The sequence below is a fragment of the Falco naumanni genome, chromosome 11, assembly GCF_017639655.2.
Source record: "Falco naumanni isolate bFalNau1 chromosome 11, bFalNau1.pat, whole genome shotgun sequence".
Classification (NCBI taxonomy): domain Eukaryota; kingdom Metazoa; phylum Chordata; class Aves; order Falconiformes; family Falconidae; genus Falco; species Falco naumanni.
The window spans coordinates 9,938,403-9,953,225 of NC_054064.1; the positions used below are offsets into that span (position 1 = coordinate 9,938,403).

Here is a 14,823-nt window from a genome sequence, read left to right on the forward strand (position 1 = left end):
GCGCAGGGCACGGGCACCCTTCCCACCAGGGGCTGGGAGTGGGGCAGCCCCTGCGGGACCCTCCAGGCCAGTGATGGGGCCTTGTGGAGACCCCCCATCACCTGCATTCTGGGGGTGTCCCGCCTGACCCTGATACCCCACGGTGCAGGAGGAGGGTCCTGTACACTGTGCCATCCCGCAACCACGGGAGCGAGCGCTGGAAAGCAAAACCCTGCCTATTGCTTTAAGTTCCCTCACTGGCCATGGGGATTTTTTTTTTTTTTTTTTTTCATTTTTTCTCTTGCGCTATGAATGGGTTTTGCTGTAAATTATAGCTTTGCACACATTCCCTTGGGCTGAGGAAAATAACCTCCGTCGAAAAGCCAGCCTGGATTGGTGACTGGCTCCCCCTCTCCGCTCCCTAATTGAAACCAAATGTGCAAGATGTAGGATTGTGGGATTTCTGGCCGGCTCCCAGGAATCCGCAGAATGCAAACGCGCTCCCAGAGGCATCTTGCATCAGCCCGGGGAAGTTTGCTCCTCGCCTGGCTCCCCTGGCCCGGGCGAGGGGCGAGGAGCCCGCCCGGCCGCCACCGCCGCCCCGCTCCGGTGAGTCGCTCTCGGGTGCGTGGGGAGATGTTTGTCCCCGGGTTGGGGTCTGGGGGGGATGTGGGGTCAGCCGTGCTCCGTAGAGGGGCCAGAGCGTGGGGTTGGCTGGGAAGGGGCTGGGGCACAGCAGTGCTGTGTCCCCTCCCGGGGAGGTGACATTTGGCCACTTCCCTCCAGTTTTGTCCCCACTGCCAGCATTGTCCCCCCTGTGCCTCGTGCCAGGCCAGCGTTGCGTGGTGTCCCTCCAACAGACCTGTGTGTCTGTTGGCAGAGCCAGCGGCGGTGCTGGGCTAGCCAGAGAGGCCCCACTGTCCCCAGGGACCCCCTCGCCAGGCACCAGGTCACACTGGCAAGGGGACACAGGGCCACCGGGCTGGTCGTCCTGAGCATCCTGCCCCCTATCCTGGTGCTGGGGACCTGCTTGTGGCACCCCAGCCCTGCACTGTGGCAGAGCCCCTCTGTGCGCCAGGGCACGGGGCAAGGAGGAGGGCTGCAAGCTCCCAGCTGGCAGGGAAGGCTTGCAGGGTGCAGCACCCACAGGTCCACATCCCCGGGCCCCTTGGCCACCGGCTGTGCCGCTGGCAGGTCTCCCCAGGGCAGCTGGCACCAGCGGGGACGCAGTGGACTCCCCTTGCACCCTGTACGACTGCAATGCCCCCGGCTGAGCCGGCCAACCTGTGGCTGGGGAGGCGCTTGCCTATGGAGAAAATGGGGCTGCATCCAGCCCAGAGAAGGTCTAAAATGGCATTTTTTGGAAGGAAGGAGAACTACGGGTCCCGGCATGCTGCACTACCCTCCCGCCGAGGCTGCGCCGGCGGCACAGCATGCTGGGGGCTGTAGTGCCCGCTGGGGTGGGGGTCCTGAACCCTCTTACTGAAACACTGCGTGCCTTGGGTCATGGCCCAGGGTTGCAGGGAGCCTCGTGCCACTTGGGGACATTCCCTCCAGCGTGGCCTTGGTGCGTCCCACCCGCCTGCCATGCCAGCAGGTGGGGAGTCCCTGGCCCCGCGTGAGGGCAGGGACTCTGCAGTGGGAGCCCTGGGAGACCCTGTGTCCAGGAGCTGGGGTGCACAGGGGGTGTGGGCTGCTGCTGTGCAGCCCCTTCCCCACGGACAGTGCTCCTCTGGTGCCAGCAAGGACAGTGGTGCCCACCTGGGGAGCGAGCTGGGGACTTCTACAGCCAGCATGGGCTGGGAGTGAGAGGGACCACGGCTCGCGTGGTGTTTGTTTCTAAACAAATACGGATTTGATTTCCCCCCTGGTGATTTCAGTAGAATAAGAAGGGCAGGAAATAAAAAGGGAAAACAAAAATACAGCAGCTGAGGGAAGGTCCTGAGTCCAGGCGACGCTAGGGAGGAGCTCCAAAAACTCTCTGCACTAAATATTTCCAGTGATCGAAAATTTTCGGTAAACATTTTCAGGCAAAACGTTGCAAAGCCATCCCTTTTGCAGGGCTTTGGAACAAAAATTATTTCCAGCTGGGTTGCCAGTACCGCTTGGCCAGTTTGACCGCGTGTCCCTTAGCCCCCAGCCTTCATGCCTGAGTCACTGTCTCCCTGTTGTCCCCCAGTCCCACTCCCCTGAGGAGCAACAAGTGCTTCCCGATGGCCACGCTGGGATAATTTCCCTATATTAGACTAAATGTAAGCGCATTCCCTGCGGGAGATTACAGCATCTGGTATCCTGATGCTTAAAGGGTTTACTCAGCCTGAAAGAATAGTGGGGAAAAAAATATCCCTAGATGTTTTTTTGGAATGTAGAAGGAAATTAAGATTTTTAATGTTGGGGGAACTGGCCATCATCAAACACAGGAGCCTTGTGTGCACCTCTCAGCGATGCAACTGAAATTCCCAGTTGCAGCTGAGTGAGTTGCAACTAACTAAACTTTCCCAGCTGGGAATGTATTTTAAAAAAGAGGAACCACATAGGTTTTTTTCAAAAACAAAGGGGAAAAAGTCACCCTAAGTCGAGGTGTTTATTTTTACCTCCTGCAGAGCTCATGGCGTTTAGCAGAGATCCCCTGGGAATGCAGCCATGCGCTGCTGGGTGCGGAGAGCCTCTGGCAGGGTGTGGGTGGCATCTCCCGGGGCTTTGCACTCCCCTTGGATGCTGGCACGGTCCCAGCAAGTCTGCCTCGCTCCGGCCGGGCCAAGCCCCCCGGTTCTGCTAGCCAGAGGGGCTGTGTCCAGCACCTCCCAGCTGGGCTCTGCAGGATGGAGGCATCCCACCCTGTGGCAGCTGCTTCAGCGTGGGCTCGGGCTCGCTCTTGGCGGTGGGGTGGGCACAGGCAGACACAGCCAAGCACCCACCTGTGGTGTCACCGATGCTTAGCCAGCTTGGGGACCTGTCAACCCAGCCCAGACATCCCTGTATGGCAGGACTTGGCTGGGATTTACCCCAGCACTTGAGTGCAGCCGGGACCTGTATGGCCAGGAGCTATGGTCCCCTTAACCCCCAAGTTAATAAGTTGTTCCTGCAAAGGTTAATGTGCATGTGAATTAGATTAAAATAGCCTTTTTTTTTTTTTTTTTTTAATAAAAGGAGGACTAATCTGCATCCAATGCTTGTGTGAAGGGCTGTCCCAGGAGGACAGATATCCTCTTGGCAAATAAGGGAAGGGGGTGCTGGGGGCAGGGTTGGTTTCAGGGTGTCCCTGGTGTGTCCTCCATGGTGCCATGTCCCGTGGGGGACCTCCAGAGGTGTGTGTGTGCAGCAGGAGCTACTGGGGGTCTGGGGCATCCTGGCAGCCAAGGGTGAGCCAGGGCCATGGCCGCTGCCCTGCAAAGTGGTGGTGGTGGCAGGGCTGACTCAGAGGCAGGGACATCCCAGAGCTGGGGCCAGGGGGATCCCCTCATGCCATGGGCTGCACGCTGGCCTGAGGAGCCCCACTAGCACTGGTCCTTTCTCCCCTTGTTGCAGCCTGAGCCCCGCTGCCAGGACCCCCAGTCCCCTCCAGCCCCACACTCCTCTAGAGGCAGCGGGTGCAAGCTGGTTCCCGCTCCCTCTGTCACACCTTTCTGTGTCACCCATGTCCCCAAGATCCGCTCCGCTGGAGAGAACTGTCACAATAAATACACTGTAAATCTCAGGCCGTTATCTGCTATTATCTCTCCCGAGCCAGCAGGCAGAGAAACCGCTGGTTGCAACACGCTATTATTTAGTTATACGATGGGGTTGTGCAACGTCTTGCTTTCAAAGCCATCCAAGGGCGGCCGGCCCAGCCTTTCTGCCCATCGGTGGAGCCGGACGGCGCCGGCCCTAAGCAGAGTCCCGGGAGGTTTGTGTAGCTCCCTGTGGCCCTTTCATGTGGCCGGCTCCAGGACGTGGCATGCCGTGGCTGCCAGGGTGGTGGTGGAGGGGATGGGACACGGGGACCCCTTTGACCGCCATCGCAGATGTGAGGCTTGGGGCTCTGCTCTGGGGCTGAGGCGGGGATGCCCTCTTGTCCTCGGCTGACCATCCCAAGCAGGACTGGCATTTCCCCATGGCTCAGCTTGACAAGTCCTGGCTCTGTTTCTGCAGGACTGCCGACATGCTGACCACCCCCAGGCCAGCCCTGCTGCTGCTGCTGCTTCTGCTGCACATCCCACAGGCTGTGAGAGCCCAGGTCAACCCAGGTAAGTGAGATGGTGACCGGGTGGCTGCAGGAGCCACGGGGTGTGTTTCCAGGGCTGTGCTCCTGTCAGGGCATCTGGGCTTGGGCTTGTGCCATATCCACCATCGCCGAGAGTTTCCCAGCTCTGCGAGCAGTGTGTGATGGCCCCCCAAGCCCACACCTGCCCTGGGCACTGCTGTCCTGCATGTGGCTTGGCCACAGCTGGTGACACAGTAAGCATCCTCCGTGTGCTGTGGGTGCCTATCCTGGCACTGGCGGGGTGGTGGGGCAAGGGCAAAGCGCTGCAGCTGGAGCCCCAGGTGCTGAGCAGGGCCCTACTTCATCGGGGCTCATTGAGCCTGCTCAGTTTTGAGGCTGCGGCGTGCAGAAGGTGAGGCACCGGGGTATTGTTTGCTGCCGCTGGGACATGCTTTCTTTGGTGGTTTCGCAGCAAGCCAAGGTTGGCTTTTGTAAAGCGGCTTGACTAGGTGCCTGGCTTCTGCTCAGAAACCACAACACTGCGCCAGATGTCAGCGAGAGATGTGTATTTAAGTGGTTGTTTCTGCAGGGCTCAGCCCCCTCCTGTGCTGCAGGGATGGACGCAGAGCCCAGGCTTCCTCAGTGTGTCAGGGTTTCCCCAGGGCATCCCTGTAACAAGTCCCTTCAAAGGCTTCTTCTGTCCGTCGGAAGTCTGCTGGGTCTTCCCTGAAGGTTGCATGGTGCTTAGGGAAGCAATTCTGTTTCTTCTGCAGCCATCCAGGGCTGACAGTGCTGGCTGTGCCTGGCCAGGATGGTTATTACCTAGGGCAAAAGAGCTAGGCACGTTCAGCAAGAATTAAATGGGAATTCAGCGGGAGTTGCACTCTGCAGAACATTGCAAATGTGAAAGATGGAGCCAAGAAGCGATGCTCCCCATTGTGCTAAGGGTCATGCCGAAGATGTTCCCATCCCACAGTGGGATGCAGGGGATGGTCTCTGTGGCATGGGGACCTGGGCATGGGAGCTGGCTGCCAGGTGGCACCACATGCTGGGATGCAGGCTCCTTGCTGGTGCAGCATGGGGCCAGCTGGAGGCGGTGGAAGCAGGAGGTGGCCCTGGCACTGCACCCTTGCCTGGGCCCTGCCACCTCTGTGCGGGTGTTTGCTCGGGGTGGCTTGCGGAGGGAGCACTGTGGGCTGGAGCCGGCGGCCAGACAGTAAACATGGCCAAACAAGCTGGCCTTTCAGCAGCTCTCTTGGCAGCCAGGCGTGAAAAAATAACTCCTGGGAAGTGGTGTGGATGCAGTGCCGGGGGAGCCGGCTGCCACTCGAGGATGCAGCCCGCCCGCCACCCCGGGTACTTTTCCACTGGCAGCTGGAGCAGGAGCAGGGCTGGTGATGGGAGCTGTGGGGACAGTGGGGACAGCGAGCGCCTACCTTTGTCGCTGGTACCCCAGGCAGGTGGGGGAGCAGCGGGGCAGCTGAGAACAGGTTGCTGCGGGTGGGTTTTTTGGGCAAGCAGCCTCTGGAGCGAGCCCTCTGGATGCCCCCAGAAAGAGGAGCGTGGGGACAGCAGTGCCAAGCCACGGGCTCTCCCTTCCCGCAGCTGAAGTGCTTGCCAGTAAGGCTGGAGGGATCTCCAGGGACCAGGTGTGCCCAGCAGCCCTTGGAACGCTGCCTTCCCTTGCTCCCAGCTTTGCTTTGAGCTGGGCTGGCATCTGCTTCTGGCCAGTGGCTCCGTTTGCTCGGGCAGGTGTGTGCCTGCGCAGAACCATCCCACCACGCTTCATCCCCTCTCTGTAAGCCAGCGGGATGAAGAGCTCTGCGCCTGAGCTGCCCGTGGTGCTGTGGATGTGCCGCAGCCCCAGCAGTGCCATGTGTCTTGGCTGGCGAGGCGAGGAGGCATGCCCGCTCAGCACCCTGCTGGTCTCGTTGCAGCGGTGTGCCGGTACCCCTTGGGGATGTCAGGCGGGCACATCCCCGATGAGGACATCTCAGCCTCCAGCCAGTGGTCCGAGTCCACAGCCGCCAAGTACGGACGGTGAGTGCAGGGACCTTCCTGCAACAGCCACGGCAGGGTCTGGGCTGCCACAGAGGGGCAAAAGGTGGACATGGGGCTGGTTTCAGCCGCTGAAATGGTTCCTCCACTCTGGCTTCGCAGGCTGGACTCGGAGGATGGCGATGGTGCCTGGTGCCCTGAGATCCCAGTGGAGCCTGATGACCTGAAGGAATTCCTGCAGATCGACCTGCGCGCCCTGCACTTCATCACACTGGTGGGCACCCAGGGCCGCCACGCTGGTGGCCATGGCAATGAGTTTGCGCCCATGTATAAGATCAACTACAGCCGGGATGGCACCCGCTGGATCTCCTGGAGGAACCGGCACGGGAAGCAGGTGAGGAGACGGGCAGGGGCTGCACCGGGCGCTGGGTAAGGGGCTGCACCCGCCCATCCCCGTGGTGCTTCTCTCTCCTCAGGTGCTGGATGGAAACACCAACCCCTATGACATTGTCCTCAAGGACCTGGAGCCACCCCTCATCGCCCGCTTCGTCCGCTTCATCCCTGTCACTGACCACTCCATGAACGTCTGCCTGCGCGTGGAGCTGTACGGCTGCGTCTGGCTGGGTGGGTGCAGCCCTGTGCCTTGCCCGTGTCACCGGAGCCCGGTGAGGGGGATGCCTGTCCCGCTGGGGGCTGGCAAAGCCCTGAGTGGGGTGTCAAGTGTGGGCTGCCGCTCACCCTCTCCTCCCCACAGATGGGCTGGTATCCTACAACGCACCAGCCGGGCAGCAGCTCATCCTTCCCGGCGGCACCGTCATCTACCTGAACGACTCGGTGTACGATGGGGCATTCGGGTACAGGTGAGGACCCGGCAGGCTCATGCATGTTGTGGGTGCCGTGCTGGGCAGGAGGGGATGGGGGTGTTTCTTCCCTGCATTTGCAGACTGATGGGCTGATCCTCAGCAGAGAAAATACTTGGGGTGTCCCTGAAGCGGGGGACATGGCCAGCTCTGGGAGGCTGCACATCATGGTGGGGAAAGCACCCCCAGACCTCTGCTCAGATTTGCACTGACTGCACTGCATGCTCAGCACACCGCAGCCTTTTCCAGAGAGAACAATAAGAAGAGCAAAAAACCCTCCTGAATTTTCCAGGGGCTGCGAGGAGCTGCTGGAGGGGGATGGGTGGGTGGGTTGCTGGGTGGTGGCAGATTTGCAGGATTGGCAAGAGTCACGCTCCTTTTCCCCTTCACACACGCCAGCATGACAGAGGGCCTGGGCCAGCTGACGGACGGGGTGTCGGGGCTGGATGACTTCACGCAGACCCACGAGTACCACGTCTGGCCGGGCTACGACTACGTTGGCTGGCGCAATGAGAGCACCGCTGGTGGCTACGTGGAGATCACCTTCGAGTTCGACCGCATCAGGAACTTCACTGCCATGAAGGTCCGTGCGCCCCCCGCCCTGTTCCCTGTCCCTGTCCCCCACTGTGGCTGCGCTGACAGGCTGCCCCACAGGTCCACTGCAACAACATGTTCGCCAAAGGGGTGAAGATCTTCAAGGAGGTGCAGTGCTATTTTCGGTCTGACGCTAGCGAGTGGGAGCCTGGTGCCGTCTCCTCAGTGCCGGTGCTGGATGACGTGAACCCCAGCGCCCGCTTCGTCACCGTGCCCCTGCTCCACCGCATGGCCAGTGCCATCAAGTGCCAGTACTACTTCGCCGACGCCTGGATGATGTTCAGCGAGATCACTTTCCAGTCAGGTACCTGCTACCACCAGTCCCACCGGGACCGGACACTCCTGGGGGGCTGTTTCAAGGAGGCAGTGGGGCTGTGGGGTACCCACACCCCCCACTCTGATGCTGTCCTCTTCTCCCTTGCCAGACGCAGCCATGTACAACAACTCGGTGGCCCCCCCTGAGGCACCTGTGGTCCCTACCACTTATGGTAAGGCATCAAAAAGCACGTCACCCTGAGCTGGGTGGGGGGATGCTCTGAGGGGGGTCTGCCCTGCCCGATGGAGGAAAGGGGCAGTGGCTCTCCACACACCACAGCATGACAGGCTCTTGCTGTCCCTTTCTCCTGCCAGACCCCACACTCAAGGTAGATGACAGCAACACACGCATCCTCATCGGGTGCCTGGTGGCAATCATCTTCATCCTGGTGGCCATCATCGTCATCATATTGTGGCGGCAGTTCTGGCAGAAGATGCTGGAGAAGGTGGGCAAGCGTGGGGTGGCTTGTGAGGTGCTCCAGGGTGGTGGGCTTGTCCCAGAACGGGGAAAGCAGACTCCACATGGGGGCTGATGTTCCCTTCCCCTCTTTGGGAAGGTTGTGATTTGCACCCATCTCCCAAGCAAGGGGATTTAGCTGAGCAGGGTGGTGATGTTGGGATTTTCCTGCTCTCCCACCCCTCTATCCTAAAGCTGGGCTGGGGAAGAGGAACCTGAGGAGGGGGTCTCACTGCAGCCCCCGGCTAATCGAGGGCAGTCACAAAGGTGGTGTAGTGAAACTCTTCTCCGCAGAGGCAGACAATAGAAAGGGGTGACATGAGGACCAGCATCTTCCCTAGATGGGTGCTGCAGCCCTGGGACAGGGAGCTAGAGAGGGGAGCTTGGGTCTGGGCACAGGCCTGGTGCCATGGAGCACAGGACACCCCGTCCTGCCAGTGCCATGGGGACCCGCTGCCCAGCTGTCTCCTCCCTTGTCCCTCTCTCACAGGCGTCGCGGAGGATGCTGGATGACGAAATGACCGTCAGCCTCTCCCTGCCCAGCGAATCTAGCATGTTCAACCACAACCGCTCCTCCTCCTCCAGCGAGCAGGAGTCCAGCTCAACCTACGACCGCATATTCCCCCTGGGACCTGACTACCAGGAGCCCTCCCGCCTGATCCGCAAGCTGCCCGAGTTCACCCCAGGGGAGGAGGACACGGGTGAGAGCCAGGACACCCTGCATGCCCTGAGCCCCCTGCTGAAGCCCCCTCTCCCCAGCCCCAGCTCCTGGCCAATCTCCAAACATTTAAGCACAGAGGGGTGGGGGGAGGTCACCCATGCTCCTGTGCATCCTGCTTGGAGGTCACGCAGAGCCTGCGGCCAGGAGCCACCACCGGTGTCCATTGCCAGGCTAAGCTGTGTCCCCAGCGCATCCTTGGGATGCTCTGGCATCTCCTCCTTGGTGAAGTCTGGTGCCTGGGGCTGGGCTGGTGCATTTGTCAGTGGCGGGGAAGGGGCAGAGCAGCCTGTGATGCCTGCAGGAGCCCAGCCATGCTGGGGCAGCACGGCAGCTCTGGGGAGGACGGGGACGAAGAAGCTGGTGGCTGGAGTGTGAGCGGGTGCCAGGGAGCAGAGAGTGCAGGGCCAGACACCCACGGAGGGGCTGGCCCTGCTGTCCCTCCCCAGGCTGCAGCAGCCCCGTGAAGCCATCCCAGGCCAGTGTCCCCGAGGGCGTCCCCCACTATGCCGAGGCAGACATCGTGAACCTGCAGGGTGTGACAGGCGGCAACACCTACTCAGTGCCGGCCCTCACCATGGACCTGCTCTCCGGCAAGGATGTGGCCGTCGAGGAGTTCCCCAGGAAGCTGCTGACCTTCAAGGAGAAGCTGGGGGAAGGCCAGTTTGGGGAGGTGAGTGGCAGCTGGACCTGCTCTGAGGCAGGCTCGGGCAAGGCTCTTCTCAGTTTGCAGGGGCCGGGGGAGGCTGCCAGCCCACAGAGGTAACGGCTGCCCTGGGCACCCTTCCAGGTTCACCTCTGTGAAGTGGAGGGGATGGAGAAGTTCAAGGTGAAGGACTTTCTTCTGGAGGGCTTGGACGCCAGCTCCAACCGCCCCGTGCTGGTGGCTGTGAAGATGCTGCGAGCGGATGCCAACAAGAACGCCAGGTATGGGGCTGGGAGTGCACACACCCTGGCATTGCCCCCCGTGTAGGGTCCCCCAGGAGAGCCAGGATGCTTGGCAAGCATCCCCCCCCTGCAGCAGGGTGCTTGGTGCAGCTGCAAGGAACACACATCTGAGCTGTCTGGGGCTGCTGGGCTGCTGCAATTCAGGACTCTTGGTCCTCGCTAGTCCTAATCAGCTCCCCAGTGCCCCACCAACCCACTGAGGCCACCCCAAAGCCGTGTGTGGATCAGCCCTGAGCTTCCCCTTGTGTCCTCCAATCCCAGGGGAGGGGGGACCCGCAGGTCCCCCATGAGGCTTGGATGGGAGGATGACACACGGGTGGCATGTTCAGCCAGTCCGTGCGCACCTCCGTGCCCCTCGGGGTCTGTCTATCCGATCCGTGTGGTTTCTGTTCCGGAAAGGAATGATTTTCTGAAGGAAATCAAGATCATGTCGCGGCTGAAGGACCCCAACATCATCCGGCTGCTGGCGGTGTGCATCGCGGACGACCCGCTGTGCATGATTACAGAGTACATGGAGAACGGAGACCTCAATCAATTCCTGTCCCGCCAGCAGGCAGGCAGCCCCCCCGCCGGCCATGCGCCCACTGTCAGGTAGCACTGCCCGGGACAGGCAGGGGCAGGCAGCGCTGCCTGCTCTAGGCACGCTGCCCGGCAATGGGGCACCTGCTTGGGGCCATGGACCCCATGGCTGCCGTCCTTCCTGGCATCTCAGTCCTACTTTGTGTCCCCTCTCGGCAGCTACAGTGACCTGCACTTCATGGCCACCCAGATCGCCTCTGGCATGAAGTACCTCTCCTCCCTCAACTTTGTGCACCGAGACCTGGCCACACGCAACTGCCTGGTGGGGAAGCAGTACACCATCAAGATTGCAGACTTCGGCATGAGCAGGAATCTCTACAGCGGGGACTACTACCGCATCCAGGGGCGGGCAGTGCTCCCCATCCGCTGGATGTCTTGGGAGAGCATCCTGCTGGTACGTGGGGGCTGAGGTCCTCTGATGGACACGATGTGGACCTGGGGCTGCTCACAGTCTTGGTTCCTTGGGCTGGGGGGTGCAGAAGGGATGGGGAATTCTCTCCTTCCTGGAGCCTAGGTTTGGGGTGAAGCATGCAGAAAGGCATGGCAGGAGAAGAGGACAATGGTGATCTTTGGTGTCCAACCTTTGGGAGGAATGCTTGATATTTTCTCATGGCCATGATCAGACATGGAAGAGGGAGGAGGGTTACATTATCTCTGCAAGGAGCTGAGTCCTTACCAAGCCCCAGCTCTTAGAGCAGTTGCTGCAAGCTGGACCTGGGGCTCACCAGGCTCTGGCCCCAGACAGAGAGCCGGTCCGTGGGACCAAGCCCTGCTCTGGGCCCAGGTCTGGAAGCTGAAGCAACCCAAAAGATGTATTGAATCCTGAGCATGTAGGGCTTATGGAGCGGGATGGGGTAATGCCTGTGCCTGACCCTCCTCTGCTCCCTCCGGCCAGGGCAAGTTCACGACAGCCAGTGATGTGTGGGCATTCGGTGTGACGCTGTGGGAGACCTTCACGCTCTGCCGGGAGCAACCCTACTCCCAGCTCTCCGACGAGCAGGTCATCGAAAACACCGGCGAGTTCTTCCGGGACCAGGGCCGGCAGGTAGAGATGGGACAGGACAGGATGGGCCGGGATGGAATGGGATGGGATGAGACAGGGTGGGATGGGGTGGGATGGGGCTGGATGAGAGGGGATGGGACAGGATGGGACATGACAGGCAGTGGTGTGCTGGGGACACCAGGGTCTTGGGGAAAGACTTTAAGGTGACCAGATAGGGAGCCTGGCTATGCGGGAGTTATGGGACAGGAGCTCCTCTGGGAAGGAGCCCTGGTGAAGGGCCTGGCGCAGCAAATCCTGCACTTTACACAGCCCTGGGCACCGCCAGCCTGCTGACCCCACTCTGGTGTTTAGCCAGGCTGGGAAACATTCCCAGGACCTGCACTTTGCTGTCTGGATGTCCCCTCGCCCCTCAACACACAGCAGCACAGCCCCTTGCCTCACTGCAGGGAGCGGTTTGCTTTTTTATTTCCGTGTCAGTAAGTCTCTCCCTTTGTCATCTTTGCTTTTTGTTTCGAAGACCTACCTTCCCCAGCCTGCACTTTGCCCTGACTCAGTCTATAAGCTAATGCTCAGCTGCTGGAGACGGGACACTAAAGATCGGCCATCCTTCCAGGACATCCATTGCCTTCTCCAAGAGTCAGCCAGTGAAGAATGACCTTTTGCTCCCCCGCAGCCTGGTCCCCATCCCTCCCCATTCCCAGAGGAGCCCCATACGCAAACTGAAGCCACTTCACTCGGACTTAGCAATAAAACCCAGGCAGCTGGTCTTGTTCTCATTGTACAGTGAAGCCTCAGAAGAAAACCCCAAGGGCAGCAAGGAGAGCCACGGCATGGGACGATTCAGACCTCCTGCTTGCTTGCTGACCCGAGCCCAGGAGCGACGTGGGCTGAGATGAGGGTTATTTATTGACACAGTGTGTTCTTGGTGATGATGACCAGGACAGAGCAGCTTCTCTCCCCTGGTTGGAGGGGAGAAACATCAGCTGGACCTTCTCCATGAGGAAGCTCCTGGCTCATACATGGGGCAGGTGCCTGGGGAAGGGATGCGTGCGGGTACGTGCCCGCTGGAGCAGGGACCGTCCAGCAGCCACAACCTGCTCGAGGAGGAGCTGGGAGTTGCCGCTAGCTCACAGCGGGCTGTGCAATTACAGGGAGAAAACAAAAACTCCCCAGACATTTTGGACTTTGGATATGCTGTGTGGAGGGGCAGGAAGCCCCGTCCCTGCTGGCCAGACCCCAGTTGCACAGGGAGAAGCCTGGTGTGCTGCCGGCTCCTTGCCTGGCTGCTGGGGTGGGCAGCGTGCTCAGCTGCAGCTCCTCCCTGTCAGCCAGGGAGGAGTGGGCATGCCAGCCCCGATGAGAAACATGCCAAGGGGACCTCCTCTCACCACCCACAGCCACTCTAGAGCTGCTCAACTGCCCACAAAATGCATTTTGGATGCCCCACGGGTGCTGCACAGCAGCAGGATGTTAGCACCTTTCACCTCCAAGGGGAAATCTTCAGGTCCTCCTCTCCCAGGATAAATCCACATCTCCACCTGCCGTGAGAGGAATGCACATAGCAGAGCTTTCACCGGCTGCTGCCCAATGCCCAAGCCTGCAACAGCCCGTGGGCATGGAGCAGCAGGCACCCCAGCTCTCCCTGGCTCTTGGCCCAGAGATCACAGCTCGGCTAAAGCACCTGGACTCTGGTGCCCTGAGCATCCCACAGCAGTCTGGCACCAGTCCGTCCTTCCAGATCCGGCAGCTCCGTGAGCAAACTGGACAGGTGCCAAAGCCGCATGTCCCCCAGGAGCCCTGGCAGGGTACCCATCATGCCCCCGTATCGAACCCTCCTGCTGCTGGACAGGAGGAACTTTGTACTTTGAGAGTACATGGACCCCTCCATACTTTCGTATGCATTAATTCAGCACGATCAAGTCACGCGTGGCACAGTTTCCAGTATACTATTGCTAAGGCATGTATATATTCAGTAGATGCACCTACATATAGGGGCAAACCCGCTGAAGAGACACTTGCTACGTGAATCTGCTTGCATGGTTTCCTTGTGGCACTTCAGAATGCAGCTCGCCTCCTCTGTGGGCATCCCCGGGAGCCCGGCCAGTACCCGCCTGCTGGGGTGCTTGGGGGCTGCACTGTGTGCCCTGAGATGCTGTGTGGGGAGAGCTTGGGGGAGCACACACGGGTAAGCATAAGAGATGGAGGAAGGATGCTGAAGAGACCTGCTGGTTGACCCACAGCAGTTGCCCATCTCCTTGGGTGACAGGGAGGGAGGGCGCATCAGGAGATGTCACCAGCAGGGACCGAGGTGTGATGGTGGGTCTGGCAGAGGGGAGGGCAGGGGTAGGGGTCTGTGCTCTGTGGGCAGGCTGGTTGGTCTCCCTGCACGTGGTTCTGCTGGCTGTGGCAGAGGAGATCTCGTCCTTGCTGTGTGTGTTACTGGTGGCCACGCGGCACGCTGTGGCTGAACCAGGAGCGAGGACAGGCTTTGTTCATGCCACTTAATTGATATCTGTCTCTGACCTCAGATGCCTTCTACCTGCTCAGGGAGCACTGCAGCCTCTCCCAGCCCTGTCTCAGCAAGCTGGGAGCATCAGGCCAGGCAGGGGCACATCTGCCCAAGGACACTGCAGACCCCACCAACCCGACCCCTGGGCTTTGTGCCTGGGCACCCTGCACTGGGTGCACATGGCCGCGGGCCATGGCTCAGGGAGGTGCTGGGCGCTGGCGTGTCCATCCTCTGCTCCAGCCATGACACCAGCCCAACCAGGAGAAGGGTGGCAGCTGGCATCTCTGGCAGGGTCTGTGCATCCAGACTTCTGCCACAGTAGCACCGGGAAACAGTGACCTGGTGGTGCTTCTGTTTGGCTGCAAAAGGTCTCTCTGTGGCGAAGGATGGGAGGGCAGAGCGTGCCAGGGCTGCCTGCGGAAAGCCTGCCTGCTGCAGTGGTGGAGCACAATGGACTTGCCTTTGCCAGGCTGGGAAGGCAAGGCAGGGGAAGGCAAGGCAGGGGAAGGCAAGGCAGGGGAAGGCAAGGCAAGCCAAAGCAGCAAGGCAAAGCAAGACAAAACAGTGAGGCAAGGCAAGGAAACGAGGCAAAGTATCACGGCAAGGCATAACAAGGTGAGGCAAGGCAGCAAGGCACGGTATGACAGGGCAGGGCAAGACTGGGCAACGCATGGCAAGGC

At 60.4% G+C, this 14,823-nt stretch overlaps 1 protein-coding gene across 2 annotated transcripts; it reads left to right on the plus strand.

Moving 5' to 3' along the window:
* The first annotated feature begins 358 nt into the window (after positions 1 to 358).
* Positions 359 to 13,661, plus strand: DDR2 (discoidin domain receptor tyrosine kinase 2). 2 transcript variants are annotated; one of them, XM_040610839.1, is made up of 17 exons: positions 498 to 588; positions 4,111 to 4,205; positions 6,100 to 6,202; positions 6,323 to 6,554; positions 6,637 to 6,784; positions 6,915 to 7,020; positions 7,420 to 7,603; positions 7,675 to 7,918; positions 8,040 to 8,102; positions 8,245 to 8,375; positions 8,877 to 9,087; positions 9,554 to 9,777; positions 9,895 to 10,031; positions 10,452 to 10,643; positions 10,791 to 11,025; positions 11,527 to 11,676; positions 12,152 to 13,661. In XM_040610839.1, the coding sequence occupies exons 2-17, from the start codon at positions 4,121 to 4,123 to the stop codon at positions 12,287 to 12,289; spliced, it is 2,583 nt and encodes an 860-aa protein (XP_040466773.1). In that variant the 5' UTR covers positions 498 to 588; positions 4,111 to 4,120; the 3' UTR covers positions 12,290 to 13,661. The 2 variants fall into 2 exon arrangements, with proteins under 2 accessions (XP_040466772.1, XP_040466773.1); XM_040610838.1 differs by lacking the exon at positions 6,100 to 6,202 and having other exon boundaries at positions 359 to 588.
* The last annotated feature ends 1,162 nt before the right edge of the window (positions 13,662 to 14,823 follow it).

Excerpts from the sequence above, each read along its gene's own strand:
- DDR2 (XM_040610838.1), top strand. The coding sequence starts at position 469 with ATGCAAACGCGCTCCCAGAGGCATCTTGCATCAGCCCGGGGAAGTTTG. Across the intron at positions 8,376-8,876 it reads GGCAGAAGATGCTGGAGAAG|GCGTCGCGGAGGATGCTGGA; the intron begins GTGGGCAAGCGT and ends CCTCTCTCACAG. Across the intron at positions 9,778-9,894 it reads GGGAAGGCCAGTTTGGGGAG|GTTCACCTCTGTGAAGTGGA; the intron begins GTGAGTGGCAGC and ends GCACCCTTCCAG.